Here is a 27,447-nt window from a genome sequence, read left to right as displayed (position 1 = left end):
TGGAGTGCAGTGGCCGGATCTCAGCTCACTGCAAGCTCCGCCTCCCGGGTTCACGCCATTCTCCTGCCTCAGCCTCCCGAGTAGCTGGGACTACAGGTGCCTGCCACCGCGCCCGGCTAGTTTTTTGTATTTTTTTAGTAGAGACGGGGTTTCACCGTATTAGCCAGGATGGTCTCGATCTCCTGACCTCGTGATCCGCCCGTCTCAGCCTCCCAAAGTGCTGGGATTACAGGCTTGAGCCACCGCGCCCGGCCACAGAGCCTATTTTTTTTATTAAGGCATGTATATTGTGTTTTTTGACATAATGCTATTGCACACTTAATAGACTATAGTATGATGTAAACATAACTTTCATATGCACTGGAAAACCAAAAATAGGTGTGTAACTTGCTTTATTATATCACTTTATCGATATGGGGTGGAACCAAACTTGCAGTATCTCCAAGGTACGTCCATAATTATCAAGGGAAATTTCGTGTATGAGATAAATTCCAGAGACATTACAGAGGTAGAATGGATAAAGCTTGAGCACTGATTGCAAGTTAAATGAATGAAAGAAAGAAATCAAAGAGAATGCTAAAGTGGAGTTCAGGTAAGGACCATAAGGATGAAAAAGATTAAAGGTGAAAGATTTTCAATATCTACACTGATTTGTTTATGTCAAGGAAATTGCAAAAGCATAGCCAAAATACATGAGTGATACAAATTTTATTTTTCATGCTAAATTTTTTTACAAATTTTATTGTGTCATACACAACTACAAGAGTAATAGTTACAACTGAATTAAAAAAATAGCATTTTGGGGGCATTTCTATTTGTTTGCTACTATCATAAGCATGTTTTGTTACATGAACAGCAATAATAATTACAATTACAGAACTGCTCAATTCATAAATGTAGTGTGTCATGATGGAGGCTACTACATAATATAAACAGTAAGTGCCAAAACATATTTTCACATTCTATATTATTATTTATTATATAACTAGAATCAAGGACTAGAATCTAGGTAATACCATCATTCAAATATCTGACCAAGTGAATCAAGTGAGCAAGCACATCAAATCGTTTTCCAAAATCTGTTATAGTTTAGTTCTAAAGAAAAATATAAGATGAAACATACAAGGCATGGCTTGTTAATAATTTATGCCTAAAACCATTATATAATAAAAATCTGCATCTTTTGCAACTTGGCATTTGTTTCATCTGACACAATAATAAAAAAGATGAATAGTACTATCAGCACTTGGAATTACCCAACTACAGCTGATACAGTATCTCCAAGACTTCTAGTTTCTAAAATTCTTGGGGAAGTGGGACAATTTGAACTATAACAATCTACATGGTAGTAATATTACCTTTTGGCCATTGGCCCAATACTAATCCTTTTTTGTTTTTTTAATATTCAAAATATGCTGAAATCATCTCTTAAACACATTTCAATTAATGTAATTAAAAACAGAAGGGTAACAGCTTCCTTTTAGAAGACTTAGATTTAGTTATGAAAAATCTGCCATATCTTTGTTAATTTATGGAACAATTTTAGGGTCAAATATAGATCATACTCTATTTTTCAATTTAGAGTCTGTGATAAATACTTGTGCAAATAACTATAAACACAACCAAATTAGTTTTAAAAATGGAAATTACCATTTTTATCTCTTTAGTAACTTTAATCACTTGATTTTATCCAATTTAAGGACAAACTTCAAAAATTCACTGTGAAATTTATATTCTGACTAAGCACAAAAATACACAAATCTTAGTTCTAGTCAGAAATTTCAGCTGACAAATGAAAATTTCACTTTGAAAGTAGATCTGGGACACAGAAGTTAAATTTTTCATCTGAACACATCATAAATATATTGTTATAATGTAAAAATAATTTTTTAAAATAAATGTTTAACAGTCTTTTTACTCCACCATCTCAAACATGTAAAATTTTTCCCTAAAATAGTGTAAGATAAACATCTTATCTGAAACCCAATTTTATAAAAAAGAGAGAATAAAACTAATTACTTTTATATGTACTTGAGCCCAGTAGTTGCTGCTTCCAGATGTGAGCTAAAAATCATGACCTAATGACATTATGGTAAGCAACTTTTTGCTTATAACCCTAGTAACCTGAAATTCAATTCATATTGCTTATCAAAGACACATATGTATTTGTAAATTTAAAAATTTACATCTTTTAAAAAGTAACAAACTATTTTCTTAAATAAAATATAATTATTATATAAATAACTGTTCATTCTAAGAACTTTAAAAGACAAACAAAATGGGGTAGGGGAGAGTTGGGCACATGCCCGCCAAGAAAATATCTAGAATTATATCACAATAATAAGGCTAAGAATCATGAAGGATTTATTGGACTAAAGTTTCAAGTCTCCTAACACGTTATTTTAATTGTGTTTTTGATGGTCTCCTACCTATTTGAACATTGCAGTGTCCTTTCCAAACTGCAAATCAGACAATCTGAAGTGTGCTATATTTTATTGTCATTTTCTTAGAGAAAATAATTGCTTCATTGGCCTAACAACGCACAGGAAAACTGTACACAAAATATAGCCATTTAAATGTTCCATACTGAAGATGGTTATTTAGTAATTTCAAACTATTTATGTGGTATCTAATATTTTCATACTATTCTTATTTCAAATCTCAAATACATTAATCTCATTTATAAATAATTTCCTTAGACAATGGATCAATCTTTATTGGAATGATGAAGGGGTACTAAATTTTAACAGAAAATTAAGCTAGAGATTATGTTCCAAAGCATTTTATAAGTGTTCATTCTCCACTTAAAACATTTTAGATGCTACCAAAATCTTAGTCCAGCAGTTATTAGTTTGATTGTCACTACTATTTGAACTTTCCTCTCATTTTTAATCATACCAATCTGAGTCAGCAGGGATTTCCAATATATATTTTAAACGACAGAACACAGTTATGGGAGACAGACACTTGGTCTGGCTCCAATTATACTACTTAGTTGTATATGTGATCTTCAGCCAGTCCCTCAACTTCTCCATGCCTTTCCTTCCCCTTCTAAAAGATAAGGAGCCTATCACTCTCCTTTGTTGGACTCATGGAACTGTGGGAAATCATGTAAGAAAAACATAGGAAAGAACTCTAAAAAGGGCCAATGTGCTATCAACATACAGACATTTGTTATAGTACTGGATTTTATTAGAATGACCAGTCTACTAGGGTGTAACTTAAAAGAAAGTTATACCAAGAAGTATCAGAAAAATTTCTGTAACATATCTTTACCATGTCCTCTGGATAAGGTCTGAGAGCAGTCTAGAAAAGTGTATTAATACCTATCCTATTCCCATGGGAAAAAGCACATTGGATACTGACCTAAGAAAAGCTAAAAGCCTCATTCACTCTTTCTAGATGTTTTATGGCTATACTTCTGCTTCACCTGAATGTGTGTTTGTAGTTTTATTAATTTACAGCCTGTTTTGTTCCAGGCTGATTCTGACAGTTACTTAACTCTCTCTGAAAGTAGTCACATGCCATCTTAATTTCTCTTCTATCTTTTTTACTTGTTGCAAATTCTTTTTTTTTTTTCTGACTCAAACTCCGGTGAAACTAGATGTAGTGAAAAAAAAAAAAAAATTAATTCAAAAAATGAAAAAAGATTCAAAATTAAGTGACTTAAAAGCAAATGTTTCTTCTACTTTCCATCCTTTTCAGCAGATACTATGCATGCACTCTAATAGGATATAAGAAGCACAGATCATCAGAAAAATCTGTTTAATTTACACAATGTAATTTTCCAAGGTTAAAAGACATAAGCAAGAAATTTTCTAAGGTTAAAAGACACAAGCAAGAAAACAAGGATTGATTTTTGTATGAGCATATCTAAAAGATAATTTTAAATGAATGGTGATAATGAAGTAAATGGGACATGAGGACAGAGTGGGAAAATAGAAAGGATATGCTAAAATGTCTTTAACATTTTTTTGATTTTACACAGTCACTAAATGTGTAAAATTTACACAATTTAGTAAATGTGTAGCTCACTAGCTAAATGTGAAAGCAGACAGGTGACTGGTCACATATAGAGAAGCAGATTTGGAAGCCCTACTAGAGATACAGGTGATTTTTGAAGTCACATAATTAAAAATGTTGAGACAAAAGGGGATCTATATCATATATAGACATAGATCATGTCAAATGAGAAAATGAGAATGATATAAAAAATACAAACAGAATCAATGTATCAAAGAAGTATGCAGTAGTAGTCAGAAAATATAGCAGAAAAAAATGAAAATGAAGATTTTTTTTTTTTTTTTTTTTTTTTTACTAGAAAGGCCATAATGAACTTAAAGGACTGATTTTGGGTTTAATAGTAAGGATGGCTTGAGTTAGCAATGAATTAAGGGAAGACTAGTGTAAAAAAAAAAAAAAGCACATTCAACAAATTTAAGATATTCACTCAGGAAAACCTGGAGAAAATAATATGAAAATTAAGGGGAAATCTGAGTGTGTTTAAAGGCAGAATTAAACAAATAAAGCTTACGTTTTATGTTTGAGAGAGTCAGACTAATAAACAGGCTGTTTCAGACCTAAGTTAGGCACTTAGGGGATGGGGAAAGGGAAACCTGATTTCTGTCATGAGAAAACAGAATGAAATTAATCTCAACCCACCTACATTTTTTGGTATCATCACTCCTACACTTAGTGATACTATTTTAAATGTCCCTAGAACTTGGTAAGTGAAAAAACAAAAACAAAATTAAATGAAAAATGATATTGAAAATATAAAACAGCAAAGTGAGTAAGGCAATAATCTACATTTGAAAACAATTTTAAATAAAATTAAAATGAAAAGTAGAAAACTATAAAAAAGTAACTACTAGAGGCATCATATTCCAAGTGATGTGCAAAGTGATTAAATTTCTAAATAGGTTTTGTTTTGATATAGCCACCATCATTTAATGACAGGATTTCTTGAACAATTTCTATCAAAAAAAAGTTTCCTTCTGTAAAATATTGATAAAATTGATAACTGGCTACCTAACAATTGCAAAATATGTCTACACCATTCTCTAGCATGAAAAGCAACATAAAAAAAAAAATGGAGCATCAAAATATTTCAAATTTATTTTATGCCAGATCCAACACGTAATTGGAACCTATTCCCAATCTATGGGTTTCTGAATTTCATTTTCCTATTTATTGTATTTTTACGAGAAACTTGTTGTAATGAATCTGTACCACTTTATTTGACATTTACTAAAGCTATACAAAAGCCATGCACAGTTTATTTACAGTATTGTACATTAAATGATAATGTTTGAAGATCACACAAAGATTTCACAAAACTATAATACAGAAAGACGTGTGAAAACATTAGGGGCTTTCAAAATTTCAGGTATGGAATTTTGCAAAGATTATTTTGGCTTACAAGTGTTAGGCAATCATTAACTTGAAGTAACAAAAACATGCAGATGATTACAGTGTCAACAAATGAAAAGCTATAAATGTTTAGCTGAAAGCTAAAATATTGTGTAGCTGAAATACTACCATATAACAATGGGAATTTATAAAACAGGAAAAAAGGTTATTTAAAAGTCTTCCATCAATAATAGACTTTCAGTAATTTTCTATAAAAACATTCAGAAATTAAGTTTCTCAAATTATGTTTATCACCAAAATTATGTTTTCAGTAGTGACTGGAGCGATGACTTTTAAATAATTATTTATTGTACTATAGGGGAAGTATCAGCTTTTCCCTGTAGGGGATAGGCTGGAGAAGGAAGTCAAACAGTAAATTTAGATTCAAGTAAAAGATCCTAGTACAAATATATCATTAACACAGAGTGGAGAGTTACAAGAACTGCAGGTCCACATACTTTTAACTGTATTCTTAAAATAGAAGTGTAAACTTTAGGTTTGTTCAATTTAAGATCTCCTATTAGGATATACCTCTTCACTGAGAGTGTAGGAAACATCAATAGATATTTCTTCTTTAAATCCATCTCTTCCAGTTTTTACTGTTGTGGCTGAAGTACATTTAAATATTCAGACTGCCCCAACTGATAAGTTGTGTTTCTTCCACAGTCGACATACTGATACCTCTCCTGGGATATCTGTTCAGAGTGGCCAAAGTATGTTGTTGTCACAGTAACTCTAAAAATAATGTAAGTGGGGAGAGACATTTACTAGTTATATTAGAAGTTTTTCCATAATGAGACTACTTTTACACATAAAAATTATCTCCTAGAAGAGAATATTTGATTAATGATAACTTAATAATGTGCACATAGTCCTCTTAAGGAACATTTCCCCAACAGACAACAAAAATGGATAGCTGAGTGAGCCCTGTCGATATAATTACACATAATAAATGTAATATTTTAAGACAATTATCTTCTGTTAAAAATATAAAAATTCATTATATGCTTAAAAGTGACCATGGTTCTCTTATCATAGAAAAAAAGGTTAATCAAATGTCAGCTAACGGTCAAAACAGCAAACCTGTAACCAACAATGTTTTATTGGCTTAGATAACACCCAATTTACAAACCAATAATATTACTACTTCTTATTACTGTTAATGACTACTTATCAAGGGAGTAAGGAATTGGATGTGGGGCTCAGTTCACCATATCCTTTCCATTTTCCTGAACTCTTGTGACATCCAGATTCACTATTTAGCAGTCATGTAGTCTTTCACTACTTCTCTGACCAACCATTTCCTGATTTTTAAAGTGGGTGATATTTACTCAACCTCACAGCACTCTTGTAAGGCTTAAAACCCAACCGAGGTGGCATTTATAAAGATGTTGTGTATATTATAAGCCAATGTTATAAATCTAGAATTTTGACAAGCAATATCTCTTTCAAAAAAGATTCGTACTTACTGCATCATGAGTACTATGTTATGAACTTTGATGGATATCAGAGTACAGAAATCACTGTTAAAAGAAATTAAAACGTGAACAAATACAAGTTATTACATTATAACTTATAAATATAAATTCTCCTTCCTATATTAAAGCTAACAGATGCTACCTAAGAATATATAATAAGCATTTATTGGTTGAGCATTTTCTATACTTCAAACAATGACTGATATATTCATGCCTTCTTACTAGAAAAACATGTGTGTATTCACACCACTGCAGTTGCAGGGTTGTTTAAATGCAGGCTATAAATTACTTACATATTTTGCTCATCTTCTGAAATTTTGATAACTAGGTTGTTATTTACCCTAAAATTCTATATCTAAGCTTTCAAAAGATGATGAAAATTTATAATTATTTTAATATAGTAACTAAGTTTAACATAGTAACATAGTTAACATAGTAACTAAAAATAAAGTGATATGGTATATATGACCCTAATTCTGAAAAAAAAACAACAAATTTTATGTATATATATACATGAATATTATATATGTTGAAAAAGAAGAACAGAGAGGATCAGAAACCAGAATACTGCATAATGTACTCTTTTTGACTGATTATGGAAATTAAAAAACATGTATATTCTTAATACTTTATACATTTCATTACTTGATAATAAAAAGTTATAAATCAGAACTTACTACATATAACTCATTTCCTCTGCTATAATGGTAGGTACTGTGTAATCAATCTGAAAGGCAAAAGGGAAAAAATCAATAGAGAATAGGATCAAAACATCAAGTATTTCAGATATACTTCATAACTTCAACGAATTAGAAAATTTTCTCCCTTTACAAGCTTGATTCTCAAAGATTTCATCTTGTAAGTCTACAAGACACATTTCTTTTTCTTTTTTTTTTCTTTGAGACAGGATCTCACTGTGTCACCCAGTTTGGAGTACAGCGGTGTGATCACGGCTTGCAAGCCTCGACCTACTGGGTTCAAGTGATCCTCCCACATCAGCCTCACCATTAGGTGGGACGAGAGGTGCACACTACCACACTCAGCACATTTCTGTATTTTTTGTAGAGATGAGGTTTCACCATGTTGCCCAGGCTGGTCTTGAATTCCTGGGCTAAAGCAGTCCACCAAGCTCAGCTTCTGCTGGTATCACAGGCATGAGCCATTGTACCCAGCGGAGACACATTTCTAAATCAAGTTTTTGAGGAAATCCCCCACCTCCTTCAAGTTATATGATATACAAAGTTGATATTCATTTCACTCTTACAAAGTATTTCATGATTGAGTCTTACTTGTTTCATATCAAGTGGACCAATATTGGTTATGTTGTTTAAGCGTGCCTTTCCAATAACTGTTTTCGCAAATTGAACTTGGGCAGTGATGTTTTCAACTTCGACAGAATAATAGTTATTGTTCGTTATATTTAGTGTGTTCTACAAAAAAGGAGACAGAAAATGTACAAGTTAGCTAAAAATAAACATACAAATATGTACTTAAAATTAAAGTAACTTCAGCTGTGGCTATGCTTCATTTATTAAGAAAAAGAAAGTAATACCAAAATGTCAAAGAAAATTAAACCAATTATTTGGTTTTATGCATGAGTACTATGTATGTAATATGCCAAGAATAAACACATGATTCAACATTTAAAAAAACAGAAAATGTATAGTTTCAGAATATGGACAAATTAATGTCAGAAAATTTATTTGTGGCCTTAGCAAATGTTTAATAAAAATAATTTTAAGATTTAATCTACATTTTTACTAACTCAATATATACACATCTCCACAAACTTTATTAGTAAGCTGTTTGCTATGCTATTAAATACAAAGATGACCATTTAAAATGTTCAATAGTACCTAAAATCATCTTTTTTGTTTAAAAGAAACTGCTATTTCAACTTATACACTAGTAGAGATTTACACCAGCTCACTATGAAGAAGAAATGGGCTAGATTCAAGTCTGGTTGGTTGGGGAGAAATGTGGTTACATCATTCACATGCTTAAGTAACAACTAATAGCTGGGATCACCTTATACATTTCTAATTTACAATTGTCTTAAATTACTGTAGAAAACAGTCATTAAAAAATTTAAAAATGTTAAATAAAAAATAATAGATATATAAAAGATCTAAAGCAGTCATACCAAAAGGTATCATAAACAAAATCAGTAGACACTAAATGATAAATAGAAGAAATATTTGTAAGCATCAGTTATAATCTAGAATATGCAAAGAGCCCTTACAAATTGAAAAGACAAAACTCTAACAGGAAATGAAAAAAGAACAAAGAATATACATAAACAAATCAAAAAGGTACAAAGCTAAATGGCCAAAAATATTTTACAATGCTCAACTTCATTTACAGTTAGGAAAAAGTTAATTTAAGTAAAAATGGAATATTGTTTTAAATTCCTTGAACTAGTATACTTTATAGAAAGCAACCAATTCTATTCCTGGCACAGATATGGGAAAAAGGTATATTTTTATACTGCTAGCAAATATGTAAAGTGTTACAGCCATTTCATCAGTAATTCAGTCATATACATTAAAATTAGAACTATGTACAGACTTTGATCTAGCAATCCTACTTCTGAGCACCTATTTCACAGAAATAAAAACATTAGGATGCTAATGACAGTGTTATTTGAAATGGGAAAAAAAAATCCTCAAAATAAAATGAATTCTATTCATAAAACAATGAATACATTATATTAAGTCCTTATATGGAAAATTATGACACCATCAAAAAGAACCAAGCCAGATAATCAGGAAAGATTTTTACAAGGTATTAACAAATGTGAAAACCAAGATGTACATAAGTAAGTACTTAATAATATTTTTTAAAAATACTGATTTTTATAAAGCTGAATATGTGAGTGTATATATACATGTTAACAGGAATATGGAGAAAGATATGAAAAGATGCAATATGGGATGAGTTGAAGGAGAGAAAATAGTTTTAGTAAAAAAGGATGAAAGAATATGCTAGAGTCAGCAATTATATGATTACATTTATGGAGTCATTTACGTTGGTATAGTCACAAATGTAAAGAAATTTCAAAAAAGTTCTCAAACATAGTAAAAATAACCTTTATCTAAATATATAAACGTTTTATCTGGTTCTTAATGTTCATGTCAATTTCATTTCTAGACATGATAGGAAAGATATAGTTAATTTGAGGTCAATGGATCTTCTGATAAGACCAAGGATTGAAATTTAGAAGAATCTTGGAAGTCTTTGTATATGCAAAATTATTCTGGTACCTGTCTTTTTGTGTACTGTCCATAAGTTTCATTAGAATATTTAAAGGATCAATGACATAAAACAGGTTGAGAATACAAATGTTTATGAGAATTAAGACAAACAAAAAATGAGACAGAATAAATAAAAATTTAGTAATAAAGGTTAGACATTTGTTGCTCAGAGTAGTGAGAATTCATTTAACTTAAAAGATGAAAAGAGATCATTGTAATTACTAACAAAGACCCTAAACTACCTATCATCTTTAATTGGCAAATATACTTTCAGGAATTTATCTTAAAGAAATAACCTGAAATGGAAACAAAGTTTAAGCACATAGATGTTTTCTGAATATTTGTAATAGCAAAATTAAACATCCATTAAGAAAATGGTTGAATTAATTACAATATGATCACAGAAAAGACTACACAAGACCATTTGACATGGGAAAATGTACTGTGACCTAGTTGAAATGTGCATTTGTATATATGTGAATGAGTGTGTGTATCCTTTACACGTGAGAATGATTACATTTGTAAATGTATATGCATTGCTTGTAAATATATGTATGTGGTAATAGTTCGACCTAAGTAGTAGAAGTAAAAATCTTTATACATTATAGTTTTCAAATGTCTTATAATGACAAATATTTTTGTTAAGTAGAAAGGCAAATGTTATTAAAAAGTAGTACTACTAATATGTACTAATTTTAAGAAAGCAAAGCAGTTCTATTTTGAAAATACTGATAATGTACAGAAAATTCAGCCTCTTATTGTTGTCTAGTTAAATTTAATGTTCATCCAAATAATAATCTTATTTTTCATTTAATGTTCAGTCTGTCTCAGTTTAAGTGGCAGTATTCCAAAATGTGAGGATTTCTGCATAATTATTTAAAATAGAGTATGATATTCACATTTAAATATACTTTCTGGTACTTAAAAGAAAACATCACATGGCTTTTTATTAGTAGTACATATTTATGTTCTTTGACACTAAAAAAGGCTTTGGAGGTAGGCCAAAAAAAGTCTGGTCAATGTTTTAAACAGTGTACAAAAAAGAAAATGTGTTCCTTGTTCCAAAGGGCTGAGAAAATACCCAACAATTCCCTAGTTGTGTAAAACAATTTACAATTAGCATTGTGTTATAAATGTCTTATTCACATATATATATATATATTTTCCTATATTTTTTTTTAAAGAAGAAGCCCTTAAACCAGCAACTTTTGACAGAAAGCAATAAGGATAAATGGATCCATGGGAGTTACTTTTTCTCTGCAATTAAGTAGTGATTCCACTTTAACATAACATTTCGTTTCACTCACTGTCCCGACAAACCTCCCTCTTTCCAACCACCACTACAGACATCTCTACCTCAACCTTAACCATACCATTCACCTCTGCAAGAAAAAACAACTATCACTTTTCCTGGCAGATCACTGTCACTCACATATATTTCATGGCTGGCCAATATACATCATCCCTTTTCCTAATTCAACAGTTAGCAAACCATGCTCTTTTCAAACAAATGTTAACATGTAAAAAAGGTAGAAAACCTCTCTGAGCTTTTTGTTTGTTTTGTTTTCATGAGTGGCAAGGCTACACAGTCCTTCCAAAAACAATGTTTTAAGAAACACACATTGTTTGCAAAAAGAACAAAGCTGGAGGCATCACTTCAAACTATACTACAAGGCTACAGTAACCAAAACAGCATGGTACTGGTACCAAAACCGAGATATACACCCATGGAACAGAACAGAGTCCTCAGAAATAATACCACACATCTACAACCATCTGATCTTTGACAAACCTGACAAAAACAATAAATGGGGAAAGGATTCCCTATTTAATAAATGGTGCTGGGAAAACTGGCTGGCCACATGTAGAAAGCTGAAACTGGATCCCTTCCTTATACCTTATACAAAAATTAATTCAAGATGGATTAAAGACTTAACTGTTAGACCTAAAACCATAAAAATCCTAGAAGAAAACCTAGACAATACCATTCAGGACATAGGCATGGGCAAGGACTTCATGTCTAAAACACCAAAAGCAATGGCAACAAAAGCCAAAATTGAAAAATGGGATCTAATTAAAGAGCTTCTCTACAGCAAAAGAAACTACCATCAGAGTGAACAGGCAACCTACAGAATGGGAGAAAATGTTTGTAATCTACATATCTGACAAAGGACTAATATCCAGAATCTACAAAGAACTTAAATAAATCTACAAGAAAAAAATCAAAAAACCCCATCAAAAAGTGGGCGAAGGATATGAACAGACACTTCTCAAAAGAAGACATTTATGCAGCCAACAGACACATGAAAAAATGCTCATCATCACCGGCCATCAGAGAAATGCAAATCAAAACCACAATGAGATACCATCTCACACCAGTTAGAATGGCAGTCATTAAAAAGTTCGGGAAACAACAGATGCTGGAGAGGATGTGGAGAAATAGGAACACTTTTACACTGTTGGTGGGAGTGTAAACTAGTTCAACCACTATGGAAGACAGTGTGGCAATTCCTCAAGGATATAGAACTAGAAATATCATTTGATCCAGCCATCCCATTACTGGGTATATACCCAAAGGATTATAAATCATGCTGTTATAAAGACACATGAACATGTATGTTTATTGTGGCACTATTCACAATAGCAAAGACTTGGAACCAACCGAAATGTCCATCAATGATAGACTGGATTAAGAAAATGTGGCACACATATACCATGGAATACCATGCAGCCATAAAAAAGGATGAGTTCATGTCCTTTGCAGGGACACGGATGAAGCTGGAAACCATCATTCTGAACAAACTATTGCAATGACAGAAAACCAAACACAGTATGTTCTCACTCATAGGTGGAAATTGAATAGTGAGAACATCCGGACACTGGGTGGGGAACATCACACACTGGGGTCTGTGGTGGGGTAGGGGGATAGCATTAGGAGAAATATCTAATGTAAATGACAAGTTAATGGTGCAGAACACCATCATGGCACCTGTATACATATATAACAAACCTGCATGTTGTGCACATGTACCCTAGAACTTAAAGTATAATTAAAAAAAAAAACACAGGGCATTTTCACATATGCTAATTTACAAAAGAGAAACCAGTCACTTGTATGTCATCTTTAAAGCTGATAAAGGAATGGTCTGTTAAAGGTGGCAAAAACTGCATTTCCCAAATACAATGAAATGAAAATGTTACATTTATAAAATCTATCAAATCAACTATGTCAACACTTTGCTAGAAGTTATTCAGAGTCAAATATTGAAAAGTAAATTGTAATACCTTTTTTCTTTTTTTAGTTTATTTTACCCTCCTAAAGACATTTTCAAATGCTAAATGATTCTGCGTATATTGAATTGCCAGTATTTATTATTGCTATTTTTAGCAGAACCAGAAATGGTACTGAAGGTCAATACAGCAAAGGCATACAGAAAGCACACTGACTAGTGTCACATTTAACAAACATCTCTTCTCAATGGGGACAAAGGCGCTGCTTAATAGGATAAAAGAATGAAGTTAAACATTTTTCATATAAATTTATACTCACTGTGATATTTAAATAAATTGTACGCTTCTGAACATCATAACTGACATATGCTGATTTTACACCAATGTATTTCACGTCGATAGAGCGAGGGAAAAGGAAAAACACAGCCAATCCGGAAAGGAGCAGACAGACAAACACAGAAGCCATGACATACAGCTTTCTGAAAAGGAAAAGAGGGTATTTAAGTACACGTGCATCAATAATTATATAATGTAACATTAGAGAAGATATGTTCAATTTCCCCTGTATATTAGCAGCAACATACATTAAATGTTACCAAATTTTCACATCTGAAAGTACTGGGCATTGTTGAGTCTGAGTCTACTAAGTGTTAAGATGTTCCCTTCAAAAGATGAAATCGGGGGCACGCAGTGGCTCGTGCCTGTAATCCCAGCACTTTGAGAGGCTGAGGTGGGTGGATCATGAGGTCAGGAGTTCGAGACCAGTCTGACCAACACGGTGAAGCCTCGTCTCTACTAAAAACACAAAAATTAGCCAGGCGTGGTGATGCATGCCTGATATCCCAGGTACTCGGGAGGCTGAGGCGGGAGAATAGCTTGAACCCGGGAGCCAGAGGTTGGAGTGAGCCGAGATCATGCCACCGCACTCCTGCCTGGACGAGAGAGCGAGACTCCATCTCAAAAAAAAAAAAAAAAATGGAATCACATTTTTGGACACTGAAATTTTGGGCTTAAAAACAATAGAACATTTACTTTAGTGACTGCCAGAGCAGTTTGCACATTAGAATCAAGTTGAGGAGCTTCATACAAATACACATTTCAAAACTCCCTCTGAATTCACTGAAGCGGAATTTTCACATGAGTTTTGCCATTGCATGATCCCCTAACGTGACTGCTCATCAAAACCATCTTAAAAATAATGATGGGGAAGGGAGAGCATGAGGACAAATAGCTAATCATGCTGGGCTTAAAAACCTAAGGGATGGGTTGACAGGTATAACAAACCACGATGGCACACATTTACCTATCTAACAAACCTGCACATCCTCCATATTTTTAAAATAAAAAAAAAATGACATAACCACATGCCTCATAAATGATTCTTACTATAGTCTCTTTTTTGAGTATTCTCATCTCAAAGTACTTATGTACTCAGTTTTTAAAATATTTTTTACATTGATCAACTCTGCTTTGAAGGTGGTGTTACATTTCTTTTTTTAATCAAAAGATATATTACACAGGGATAAGACAAGGAAGAAATTAAGCCTTATATGTCTTTGACATCCTTTTAACTCTCCTGAAATGTATTTCTTCCTCTTTCCAGTATTTGTAGGCAAAAATTTCCTCTTTTCAAGGTTAACCTCAAACCCAGAGTTTCAAAGGACTATTTCCTGTTCTAATATACAAGCCCTCTACTGGATGCCCACAACATCCTTTTTTATTTGAGTCTTGCATGACAATTATTTCTTATTTTCCTTACATTCTACTTATACAAAAATTTTCCATTTTATTGTTTCTTCCACTCTCTCTTCGCCACCAATTCCGTTCTAAATGCTCTGATGGATTTAATCTTTGTATGTATTACAACAACTATTAAAGTGCCTCCTGCAGATATTTTTAAAATATTTCTTAAGTGTTTTAAGTTGCCCAAGTTAAGAACAGAGCAAACTGGTTTATTAAAAAACAAAATAATATAAGCAACACAAATTTGCTAAATCACTGCTACTAAGTCCATACTGTTGTCTTGAGCAAACAAAGTAGTTCCCACTTACTCATTCTGGACTCTCTCAACCTGAGTAGGGTAGTGATCCCCACTGAATTACCTAATAGGAAATTTAAACACGTTTATAGTATCTACAATACACCAAAATACATAAAAAAGCATAAGAAGAATTTAACATCATAAAAAAATCTGAACTTTGTTGGATTTTCTACACGTTAGGGTTTTATTTTTAATTACTTATAGGTGGGTGAATCCATCATAATCTATTTAGTCCTTAGGGCTTATGAGTCAGTCCTAGTTGTAAATAAATGAATCATGTTCTAAATTACTCTGTATATCAAGTTTGTAGCCATAACAAACATTATTGAACCTGGTAGGACAATAAAACAACATTCCATGTAGTATTTCATTCCAAATTGAAAAATTGGCTAGTTTACTGACAAAATATATGTCTCCATTACAAAATTAATTAGCAATGATTTTTCTTATGGCTCTAGCGATAGCAACCAAATCCTGGGAGTTATAAAGGTGCTGATGAAGTTATGAAAGTTGTGTGGTATATCTGCAGTCAAGTTAGAATTCCATTTTTGCCATTTCCTACCCACAGTATTTAACGCAGTTTACTTCTCTTCCACTTTAAAATCCATGTTTGAGGATTAAATGACATAGCTAAAGTATACAGACAAAAGCAACTAATAATTTTCTAATCTCACCACAACTCACTTAATTTGTAAAGGAATAAAGACCCAGAGTTGTTCCCAAAATATGATAATTTTACTACAAATTGAGAAACAACTGTTCTTGGCCTTGTGTGAGCTCTGAGGACTATTCCCTCTGCTCCTATTGGGTGGTCTTTCCTCAGCCTTAGGTATGTTCCCCACACATATATGTTGACCAGGACGCAGCTGCAGTCTTAAGAGCACCCTCTGCAGCTCTCTACCATCTGGTACTCGGCCCTGCTAACTCCAGTCATCTTGGTTTTCTGGACACCCAGTTCCATCTCCTCAATTGAGGAAGACCACTGAGCTCTGCCTGCGTTGGTTCCTTCCTTGTGCTGCAGCTTGGAACCTTCCTCAGACAGTAAGCTGGTACAATCACAGGGCTTGCTGGTGCAATTATAGGGCACATCTCCTTTGTTTTTGCTTTCTCAGGAATCACTGCCCTGTGCTGGCTGATGTCCAATGTTGGAAAATACTGTTTACTATATTTGTCATATTTTTAGTGATTTCAGGTGGAAGTATTTCAGGCATTATTCTATTTGGGTCAAAAGTGGACAATTCAATTTCTTTGATTTTGTATCTCTTTGTTCTTAATGCTAAAAATCTTGCTTCCTAAGGGATTTACATAATTACTTATTTACATATAAAATTTCCAAACTACACCAAAGGTACTCCTAACAATGCAACTATTAAGTACAGTTTAAAATTTGTTGTGATTCTCTTTGCCATTTGGAATACAACTTACTAGACATCTATAATCATAGTACAATGTTTTCAAGTCACTTAAAATCTTTCAGTTTTGTTAGTGTCACCAACTTCATATACAGTTACAATAATGTTTCCTTTTATCTCAATTTTTGGCAGTTATTTTTACTTTTGATTTCATCTTTTATGTAAAAAATATGTACACAGACACACGCTCGTGCGCGCGCGCGCGCGCGCGCGCACACACACACACACACACACACACACACACACACACACTCTTTACTTGCTTATCCACTCCCTCTTCCAAATTCCTTCCCAAACTCTGAGGGGAACCAATTCTATTAATTTGGTTTATCATCCCATTGTTTTATTTGATTTGGTTTTATTCGATTTTCTACACTTTAGCGTTTTATTTTTAATTTCTTATGGGCAGGTGAATCCATCATAATCTATTTAGTCCTTAGGGCTTATAAGTCAGTCTGTTTGTGTGTATATGTGTGTGGATGTGAATGTGTGGTGTTTTCAAAGAAAAGCATTCTCAATATCACACTGTAGTAAAATAGTTCTTCCATTTTATCATTGTGTACATGTAATATCTCATTCCATCAGTCCTCTATTATGGGTATTTACATTGTTTCCAGTTGTTTGCTTCTGCAAACATTGGCACAATGAATAATTTGTGCAAATACAATTTACTATATTTGACAACTATCCTTAGAAAAAATTTTTCAAAGTAGGATTCCTGAGCCAAAAAGTAAATGCAGATGTAATTTGGCAAATAACGCCACATTTTCATTCACTAGCAAGGAATGAATATACTTGTTTTCAGTCACTACTGCCAACAAAGTATGTTGTCAACATTTTGGATTTTTGCCAATGTGACAGAAATGGCATCTAAGTGTAGTTTTAATTTGCATTTCTATTATGAGCAAGATTGGACATCTTTTCAAATGTTTAAAGGTCATTTGCATTTCTTTTTTGTGAACTAGCTGTTCATAGCTTCTACTTTGCTTTGGAGGTTGGCCTTTTTCTTCTCAAATTCTGAAGCTCTTTTTAGAGTAAGGATATTGGCCCTCTGTCTGTGATGTGATTTGTAAACATTACTACTCAGTTTGCTATTTGTATTTTGACTACAGTTAAGGTTCTGTCTTCATTCTGTAAAAGTTTATCTTATCAAATTTACCTCTTCTGCATTCAAAATAATAGTTTAAAAAGTTCTCCCACTTTTAGGTTATAAAGGGATTCATCCTAATTTCCTTCATATTCATATCTACTTATACATTTTGTAATAAAAGGTCAGACTATTTATAAAATTCTTGGTTCGTTTTATTTTCCTGATGACTAAATACGTCACTCCACTGCTTATCTGTTTGAGGCACTGTAGTCAAGCAGCAGCATGTCAATCTGATTTTCTAACCTTTATAAATTAACTGATCCTTTTGCCTGGGTATTTAGGAGTTTTGCTGTTGTTTTCTTAACATTAAAGTTCAAGAATTTCACTAACATGGGTTCATTTTTTTCAGGATTGTGATGTCTTTTCAATATGTAGGTCTCTGTGTTCTTGATTTAATGTTTTGCATTTGTTCAGTTCTATTCCTTTGGTTTTCTTCAGATGCTCCAATTACATACATGTTCAGTTTATCTGACTTTCAGACTTCTCTCAAATCATTTACATTAATTTGTTGTGTATGTCTTCATTCCTCCTGTTTATGTTCTATTTTCCTGACTGTACTTCCAATGTATTTGTACTTGTGTTCTTCCAGTTTTGTGGATGTGCTTTTCTTCTAATTCTTTCCAGAGGTCTGTAAATTCTCTTTTCACATACTCTGATTGTTTAGTTATCTCATTTCTGAGCTTCTCAATTTCTGCCTTATGCTGTCCTGTTGTAGCTTCTATATATAGTATTAAGTTAAAGCGTTCATCTGCTCTTCTCATATGCCTATTGAAGTGTCACTATTTTGCTCAGCTTACTTTCTTCAATTTCTTAAAAAGTATATTTGTATAATGCTTTTTTTGTGATCCTTTCCAGTTGCTCATGTTTAAATGAAAAGAGCTTTTGTACTTTTAAGAAAAGGTTCCATTTTTGGTGATGGAATATGCCAGCGTCACTTTGCTAGCTTCACTGTTCAAGGGATCCATCCTCTGTTGATATACAAAGTATTTGAAAACATGGCCTCTGTGTGTATTTATCTCCACAGTTTTGAGATGATCTCCCTAATACCTGAATCTGTTCTCTCCTTCATTCCTAACTCCTGTCCTGTAGACATTGTTTTCTACTCAACAACTTTTTTCTTGAGGATATGTATCTGTACCCTTTTGCAATAATTTTTGTTTTGACATTTCCTAAGGTCGCTGAGGATTTAGGATGGTCCAGTTCCTTCTGATCTTCTCGAAGATGCTTAGTACATCTCTGTGGTCTTTTTGTACTTTCTCCAAGCTACAGTATGCAAATCTTGTCATTTTTGCAGATTATTCTTGGAAATATTTGCTGGGTGTCCTCTTCTTTTGGGACAAAGTACTTGCTTTGTGTATCAGGGCTCATAGGATCCTTAGTAACTCTCTTTTTGCTTTCCTTCACAACCTCCACACAGCTGCTAAGCCAGCTGAGGTCTCTGTTGTCATCATGTTTAAATACCAATTTTTATTCTGGGGTTGTGGAGCATACCTTATCCAATTTTTAATGAAAATTTTATGTGAGTGTATGTGTTTCCTACTGCTATTCTAGATCTATTTCCATAGATTTGAGAAGATAAAGATAACATACTGCTTTCAAGACCTTACCCCAAACAGAAATTCCTTTTTTGTTTGTCTGTTTAAGGATACAAAGCATATGATGACATAATTTAACAACGTGACAGCATTTTTCCTTTTAATAGTTTTAACTAGAGTTGTTTATACATAATTCAAAAAAATACAAAAAACAAAAATAAAACATAAAACACTGCCATATTCTTAGAATCACTTACGTTCTTCTTGGCCTTAATCTCTGATCACTATATGGAATCAATGCCACCAGTTGGTTTTCTTGCCCTAAATGTGAAAGAAGTAGGTTTATAAATTACTATGATTAGTTAAAAATACAATGGCTCCCCATCACAATCTGGTTTGGAAAGACCAGAATATCATCTGGCACTCATCTCTTTCCTTTAGTAAATTGTTAAGTCTTCAGAAAGTACCCAGCAGAAGTTCTAGAGAAGACAGTGTGTTTTTTCCACACCTAGATGTCGAGCTTAAAAAAAAAAAAAAAAAACAGTGTAACAAATGAGGGCTCCATTACTTTTTCTTCCACTGCAAAATTTTAAACAGTCCCAGCTTTCAGAAGAGCTACATTTACCAGGCCTTCCTTCTGCTTCACTGTTGTCCATTAAGACTCTGATTTGTTTGCCTGGATGATAAAAGAAGAAACATATTGCTATCTCCCTTTCCTGAAACCTCTATCACTGCAGAGCTTCTGACATTGTCCCCCTCGAAAACCAAAACTGGCTTTTGAAGTAGAAGTCTCAAGCTTTAAGAGCCCCCTACATAATGAGTCTTCCAGGGCCCTTTCAGGTCTCACCCCAATTCACATTAAAGTCACTTCAGAATCCTTTATTTCTTTCTTGGGTTGAGCTAAATCTGTAAGTTTAAAGGATAAATGGACCTTTAAATGCCAATTTTATAAGCTTATTAGAAGTTGGCTTATCATATTAACTATTAAGGTACCAGATAGTCAAGTTCTCTTTAAAAGCTTTCTAAAATGCTTCTGTTATTCCCTCCAACACTTCTATACTCTTCCTCTCATCTGTGCTCCCTCATCACACCCATATATAATTATACAAAATTATACAAATACATACAATATGGATATCTGTGTTTTTGTGTGTTTACATATCTCACCTTGTTTAGAGGTATTCATTTGGCTAAAACTACAACCCTGGTTAAAACCTACCCTCTGGCTCCTATGTGTATATTAACACAGCTAAACATGGACACAGAAAAATACACAACTGGTTTCATTTTTGATCACTCATGTCAAGTAGCACTCAATGAAGTCAACAATCATACTACATTTCCCAAGTTCATACTCTCAAGCTGACTCTCCAAGACCACAATTTTATAACTTCAATTCTCTTCAAATCTTTAATATCTTCTTCGCTATCCTCATTCTTAGTTCATTATGTGATAAACAGCAGATAATTTCTTTTTTTTTTTTTTTTTTTTTTTTGAGACGGAGTCTGGCGCCCAGGCTGGAGTGCAGTGGCCGGATCTCAGCTCACTGCAAGCTCCGCCTCCCGGGTTTACGCCATTCTCCTGCCTCAGCCTCCCGAGTAGCTGGGACTACAGGTGCCCGCCACCTCACCCGGCTAGTTTTTTGTATTTTTTAGTAGAGACGGGGTTTCACCATATTAGCCAGTATGGTCTCGATCTCCTGACCTCGTGATCCGCCCGTCTCGGCCTCCCAAAGTGCTGGGATTACAGGCTTGAGCCACCGCACCCGGCCAACAGCAGATAATTTCTACAAGCTTCTACTATCAGATCTATCCACCTACCTGCTTCTGTGTCCATACTTTACCTTCTCTTTTATTACCAAGAATAAACTACCCATGTTTATAACTTACCTTTTATAGAAAAAAGAGCAGCTCTTTGCTCCAGTGCAGCAGATCTGCCCTTTCGTCTGTTCAAGAACATTACTCTAATAATTCCTCGTATCTCCTGAATTACCAATGTCTACTCTACAGATAATTCTCATCAGGGTCTATTATTCACTCCGTCTTATATATACACATATATAAAAAAAAATCCCTCTCCTGACCTCACAGCCCCTTCTAAGGACCACCTCTCTTCTCTCTGCTATGGAGCCAAACTCCTCAGAAAATCTATTTTCTCTCTATGTAACATCTCCTATGCACTCTTGAGCCCACTCTATACATGCTACACATGCCTTTACCAAAACTGCTCTTTTAAACTCTCCTGGGGCCTCCATATCACCAAATCCAATAGTCAGTTCTCAGTCTTCACAGTACCTAATCTATCAGTAGCATCCAACATTTGGTAACTCTTTTCTCGTTGGTACACTTTCTTCACTTATCTTCCATGATACCAGACACAGTGATTCCTCCTCTCTCGCTGTTCTTTCTCAGGGTCCTTTGTTAATTCTTTCACTGACCTTGATATGCCAGTGTCTCAGGATTCAGTGCTAGGGTCTCATTTTGCTATCTGCACTGACTAGCTTGGTGCTGTCATCCAGCTAAGCTTTAAGTGTCATCTATACATTGATAACTTGAGGCTGGGCCCTGCAATTGAATTTCTGGCCCTTATGATAACTAACTACCTAATGAACATATCCATTTCCATGTCAAATAGGTATCTCCAAATATACATGTGTAAACTTGAGCTCCTGAACTCTCCTGTGACATATACACTCAAACAATCTTTTTTTCAATTTTAATAAATTGTTACTACCTTCTTTCAGTTGCTCAAACAAACGAACCTAAAAAAACAAAAAAGTCTGCAGTCGTCCTTGATTTCCTACTTTCCATAATCTGTATCCAGGTGGCCAAAAAAGTTTACTGGTCACACCTCAAAAATGTAACCAGACTGGTAAAACAGTACTCCCCTACCCCCTGAGTCTGGTGCATTAATCACTTCAACTACAATAATTATTTTATTCTTAAACCGCTACTATCCCTGTGAAGATAAAACCATCATACTCAAAGGCCAATGCAAATGTAAACTTCAATTCCAACCCACAGCATTTTTAAGACTCTGGTATACTTTATACTTTCACTTTGTCCTTTTTCCCTCTGGGTGTCTCCAGGGTCACATATCAACTTTCACCAAGAAGATAATGAGAACAGGATAAGGTATCTTTATTATTTCTACTTATTGCCACTGTTCCTAAAGTAACTTATAAGCAGCACATAGAGGATTATTTCCTTCTGACGTCCCCTGTGATATATCACAAACAATTTTTTTTTTTCAATTTGGCTCATTTCCACATACCATCCCTCTTCATAGAGTTTCTTTTAGAAATAACTGATTACGGCACAGCCAGCTTATTCTTCTTCTTTAGATAATGAATTAAAAATATTAGGTTGGCCAGGCGTGGTGGCTCACAGCTGTAATTCTAACATTTTGGGAGGCCAAGGCTGGATGATGGCTTGAGCCCAAGAATTCAACATCATCCTGGGAAACATGGGGAAATTCTATCCTTATTATTAAAAATAATAAAATTTTTAAAATAACATGAAAGAATAAGCTTCCTTACACATTAATTCTGGCTGGGCATGGTGACTCACTGCTATAATCCTAGCACTCTGGGAGGCCGAGATGGGAGGATTGCTTGAGGACAGGAGTTCAAGACCAGCCTGGCCAACAATTGCGAGATCTCATCTCTTAAAAAAAAAAAAATTAGGTCAACAAATTACTTAAATCGCTTCTAACATCTGATATAGCATAGTAGCAAATAACTATAATGTCATCTCTATAGATGCCAAATAGGACTAAAAGTTTTTGTTCACAAGACAGTGAATATCTGTTACAATAGTAGGAGCGAATGAAAAAATACTAGAGGTAGTGAGGTGGTTGTCTTTACTGCTTTAGGAACCTTAATTAATATTTTTTTATTTGTTTCTTTTGCATCTTTTTGCCTGAAGATAACTGATATGATGTTTCAACTTTAATTCTAACAGTCTTCTAAAACAGGTGGTTCCTGAGACCCATAGTTTTTATAGTATTTGAGCAAATACCTGAAATCATTATTTAAAGGGAAAGCAATGCAATAACACATACCCCTAGGAATTCTTCCTGTTCCCTGACAAGTAGGGCAGGTGACACTATCTCTTCCTGTAAATTCCACATATGGAAACTGAGAGACATCTCCATTTCTTCCATCTTCATTATGGACTTCACTATTAACCAATCCATTCCTCATATTTTCAGATGTGACTCCATCATAAGCATCTTCTTTGCTTGAATGCAAAGGCAAATGAGAAAGAGACTTTCCCATGTCTAAAGAAAGATAAAAATCTTACAGTAAACTTCAGGGAAAAAAGTACATTCAAGAACTCTATGAGATATTTACACTAATTAATTTAGAACAGTAAAGGAAGAGTCAAACTCTGTAAAATATTTGAAGGGATTTATTCTGAGCCAAATATGAGTGACCAAGGCCTGAGGCACAGTCTCAATAGGTCCTGAGAAAATGTCCTCAAGGTAGTTGGGTTACAGCTTGATTTATACATTTTGGAGACAGAAATTACAGGCAGAGGCATAAATCAATACATGTAAGGTATATATTAATTCAGCCCAGAAAAGCAGGACATTTTGAAGCAGGGGTGGAAGGTTGGGGGGTGTCCAGGTCATAGGTGCAAAGGTGGATTTAAAGATTTCCTAATGGCAATTGGTTGAAACGGGTTAAACTCTACCTGAGGAGTTGAAGTCAGCAGAAAGAAATGCTTGTAGTTAAGGGAGGAGGTTGTGGAAGCCAAGGTTCTTATTATGTAGATGATGCCTCCAGGTAGCAGGCTTGAGAGAGAATAGTTTGTAAATGTCTCTTATTATACCTTAAAATATTCCAGGCTCTTGGTTAAATCTCTGCTGGATTAAGGAAAAGATCTGGAAAGGAAAGGGAATTCTGTACAGAATGTGGATCTTCCCCACAAGAGAGAGCTTTGCAAGGCCATTTCAAAGAAATATATTTTCGGGTAAGATATTTTGATTTCTTTCAGGGCCTGCTATCTGTCAAGTGATTCTGTATTAGAGTCAGGTTGGGATTTGATATCTTACTGCTACAAAGAGACTCTTTTGTTAGTTTTAAACATCTCTATTTTCATTAATGCTGGTCAGTTGTGCCTGAATTCCAAAGGGAGGAAGGTATAACAAGGTATGTTCAATCCCCTCTGCCCACCTTTTCATCATGGCCAGAATCACATTTTTAGGTTTACTTTGCAATGCCCTTGACAGAGAAGCAGGGTCCACTCAGTCAGTTGGGGGGCTCAGAATTTTATTTTTGGTTTACAGAACAAATTTTAAGAGAATGTTCAAACTACCTTTTGGATTAGGATAATATCCAATCAAAATAATGTCTGAAACAAAGGAGCCATTTACTAGAGTCCAGAAGTGTTTTTTAAAGAAAATAATGTGAAATGATATCCTATCATGCTTATGATGAGAATGGGCCTTCAAACATTAACATCTGACAAAGGTCTACATCTGCAGATTCTCTGAAAAGAAACATGCAGGTTTCATTTTCCTTAGAATAAAATAAAAATACATTCCAGCTTTTAACCAGTTGGCACTAAAGGCAAAAATTGCTTTGGGCAGATGATAGCTAGGTATTTGATGTATCTCTCCAAGTAACTTCAAAATAGTACGTTTCAGCCTCTGAAAATTCGTGCACCTTTGTGATAAATACAATCACCACTCTTCCATCCTTAAATTTCTTGCTTTAAACATTTAAACACTTGCAACAACAATAAAAAGCCCCAAAATTCCAAAATCATGCAAGTTTTTTTCATTCAGCAGTTGACAGAGTTAAAATTATGAAGCCAATGTTCCAAAATATTAAATATAATTTACAAAGCAGCAAAATTTAGAATACTACAAACTTTTAGGATAAGAGTATCAAAATAACATGGGAAAATTAAATACACATGTAAAAATCTAAGTAGAAATAATTAGTACTAGTGCCTACACAAAAATAACTTCTGCGGGTAGATAATGAAGTAACTTTATACTTAAGGTCATACCCTTTTAAAGCTCAAAAGAACTTAATAGTCATACAATACACCCTGCTGGCATTTTCCTGCTTATATCCTGAGAAAAAATAAAGTGAAAAAGTAAAACTTAAAAGTAACATAATTCTACTCCTTCTAAATTTGATATGTCTTTTAGCGGTTCCTAAAAATAGATTACAGACATTAAGACAGATAGTATTTCTTTCAAAAATTCTCACTTATTTGATTAAACAAAACAGATACTCCAAATAAGTCAATTCATCCTAGAGTATGAAGAAACTTTTACTTTCTAGAATTTGCATGCCTGATGGGAGGTTGCTTGGTGGGTACAATGTGTATTGCTCCAGTGTTGGATGCACTGAGGGCCTTGACTTCACTAGGATGTCATGTATCAATGTAGCAAATTGCACTTGTAGCAAATTGCCCATGAATATATACAAAATAAATACAAAGATAAAAAAATAAAACCCGCATGCCATCCACTTGTTGCTGTCACTCAAACAGAATAAAAAATATATACAAACGGTGTACAAACGAAACTGTAAAATGAGATTTTCACTCTTTCAAAAAAAACCTATGTAGTTATAAAAGTAATTGCCCACATCAAAAATACAAATGATTTATGACTTCTAAAAAATCATTGTCTTAATTTGGCTCAATGACACAATACCCCGGTCAAATCAACACCTGCCAGCCACAGGTAGGTTAGGGAAGACTTAACAGCACTGTCCCCACACAGTGACCCTGGGGTCTATGCGGAACACTAGCTGAACTGGGATCATTGGGCCTTACCAGCAAGGTCTTAAGGGCACTCTTTCAGCCTTAAAGGCACCCTTTCTGGGATCTCAGTCAACACAGCCAGGGTGTAAGCTGCATCTTACTGGAGGGCATTGAGAGAAAAGACACAGAAAGGAAAACTCAAGTGGCTCTCCGTTTGGGCCTGTTTTCTGTCCTAATCTAACAGCTGCCGTGATCGATTGTTTTAGGCAGGTGTTTGGACAAGTGCCAGACTTCGTCAAAAACTGGGAATCCCTTGCCTTCTCTACTAGATTTTCCTTAGAGAACTGACAAGTTTAACCACTTTTATTCTTGGAGACTCAATGGTTTAAAAAAGGGGTGCTAGACCCTCTTCTCCAACCTCTCGGTGCTCAATGTTATTATAGCAGTTCCTTCCTTTACTGAAAGCCAACATGGATATCAGACTCAATTTGGAGAGAAAAAATATATCACAGCACTCCAATTTAAATGGCTCCTGATCGTCTGTGCAAACACTGGTTTTAGTTCTAAAAGGGCTTGAGAACGAAGGAAACCAGCGCCTTTAAAAAGCTCCATAAACAACACCTAGCACAAAGTCTACTCTGTAAAGCTGAGTACCATGCCCTGCTGTTGATGAATTTTCTTGCCCCGCACCATGGCAAGAAAATTCATCAACAGCAAAAGCAAGAGGGCCACCTGGCGCTCAAGGGGTGAGGGCCTAGAGGCAACCCAGAGGCCGGGCTTGGGCCAAAGCCGGGTGTTCCCTGGCTGGGCCTCATAAGAGGCGAAACAGCACCTCGATCTCGAGCCCTGAGCGCCGCCGTACCTGCGGCGGGCCCAGCACCCAGGCGGCCTCCCCTCCTTGTCAGGCCCGGCTTAAGCCGCGGCGCAGCCGCTCAGCCCCGCTCCGGAAGGGGACCTGGGGACTGCACGTCCGGGGTCGCTCACCGGCACGCGGGGCGCTGCGCAGTCCCAGGCTGCTTCGGCGCGGACAGGGCCGAGGACAGGGTCACGGAGTCCACAGTCCCGGGAGCCGGGGGGTGGAGCGACCGGCCTGTAGCGCGCGGCCGCCGCAGAGCTGGGACGGGGGAGGGGTAGGACAAGACAGCATCAGCAGAGGCCACGCGCTGCTGTAACCTGCGCCCGCGCCTGCGCAGAGCGCTCCCGGAG

At 34.7% G+C, this 27,447-nt stretch overlaps 1 protein-coding gene across 3 annotated transcripts; it reads right to left on the bottom strand.

The window, feature by feature from the left end:
* Nucleotides 1–689: 689 nt before the first annotated feature.
* TMEM106B (transmembrane protein 106B) lies at nt 690–27,447 on the bottom strand. 3 transcript variants are annotated; one of them, XM_033192334.1, is made up of 9 exons: nt 27,104–27,388; nt 24,211–24,400; nt 23,576–23,794; nt 19,771–19,834; nt 13,695–13,854; nt 8,180–8,320; nt 7,568–7,617; nt 6,882–6,935; nt 690–6,147 (listed from the first exon to the last, which is right to left on the bottom strand). In XM_033192334.1, exons 3-9 carry the CDS (start codon nt 23,790–23,792, stop codon nt 6,009–6,011), a joined length of 825 nt encoding a protein of 274 aa, XP_033048225.1. In that variant the 5' UTR covers nt 23,793–23,794; nt 24,211–24,400; nt 27,104–27,388; the 3' UTR covers nt 690–6,008. The 3 variants fall into 3 exon arrangements, with proteins under 3 accessions (XP_033048225.1, XP_033048224.1, XP_033048223.1); XM_033192333.1 differs by lacking the exon at nt 24,211–24,400 and having other exon boundaries at nt 27,226–27,447; XM_033192332.1 differs by lacking the exon at nt 24,211–24,400.

Source organism: Trachypithecus francoisi, unplaced genomic scaffold (genome assembly GCF_009764315.1).
Source record: "Trachypithecus francoisi isolate TF-2019V2 unplaced genomic scaffold, Tfra_2.0 Lachesis_group4, whole genome shotgun sequence".
In the NCBI taxonomy this organism is placed as follows: Eukaryota; Metazoa; Chordata; class Mammalia; order Primates; family Cercopithecidae; genus Trachypithecus; species Trachypithecus francoisi.
This window is presented reverse-complemented; position numbering and strand designations above follow the sequence as displayed.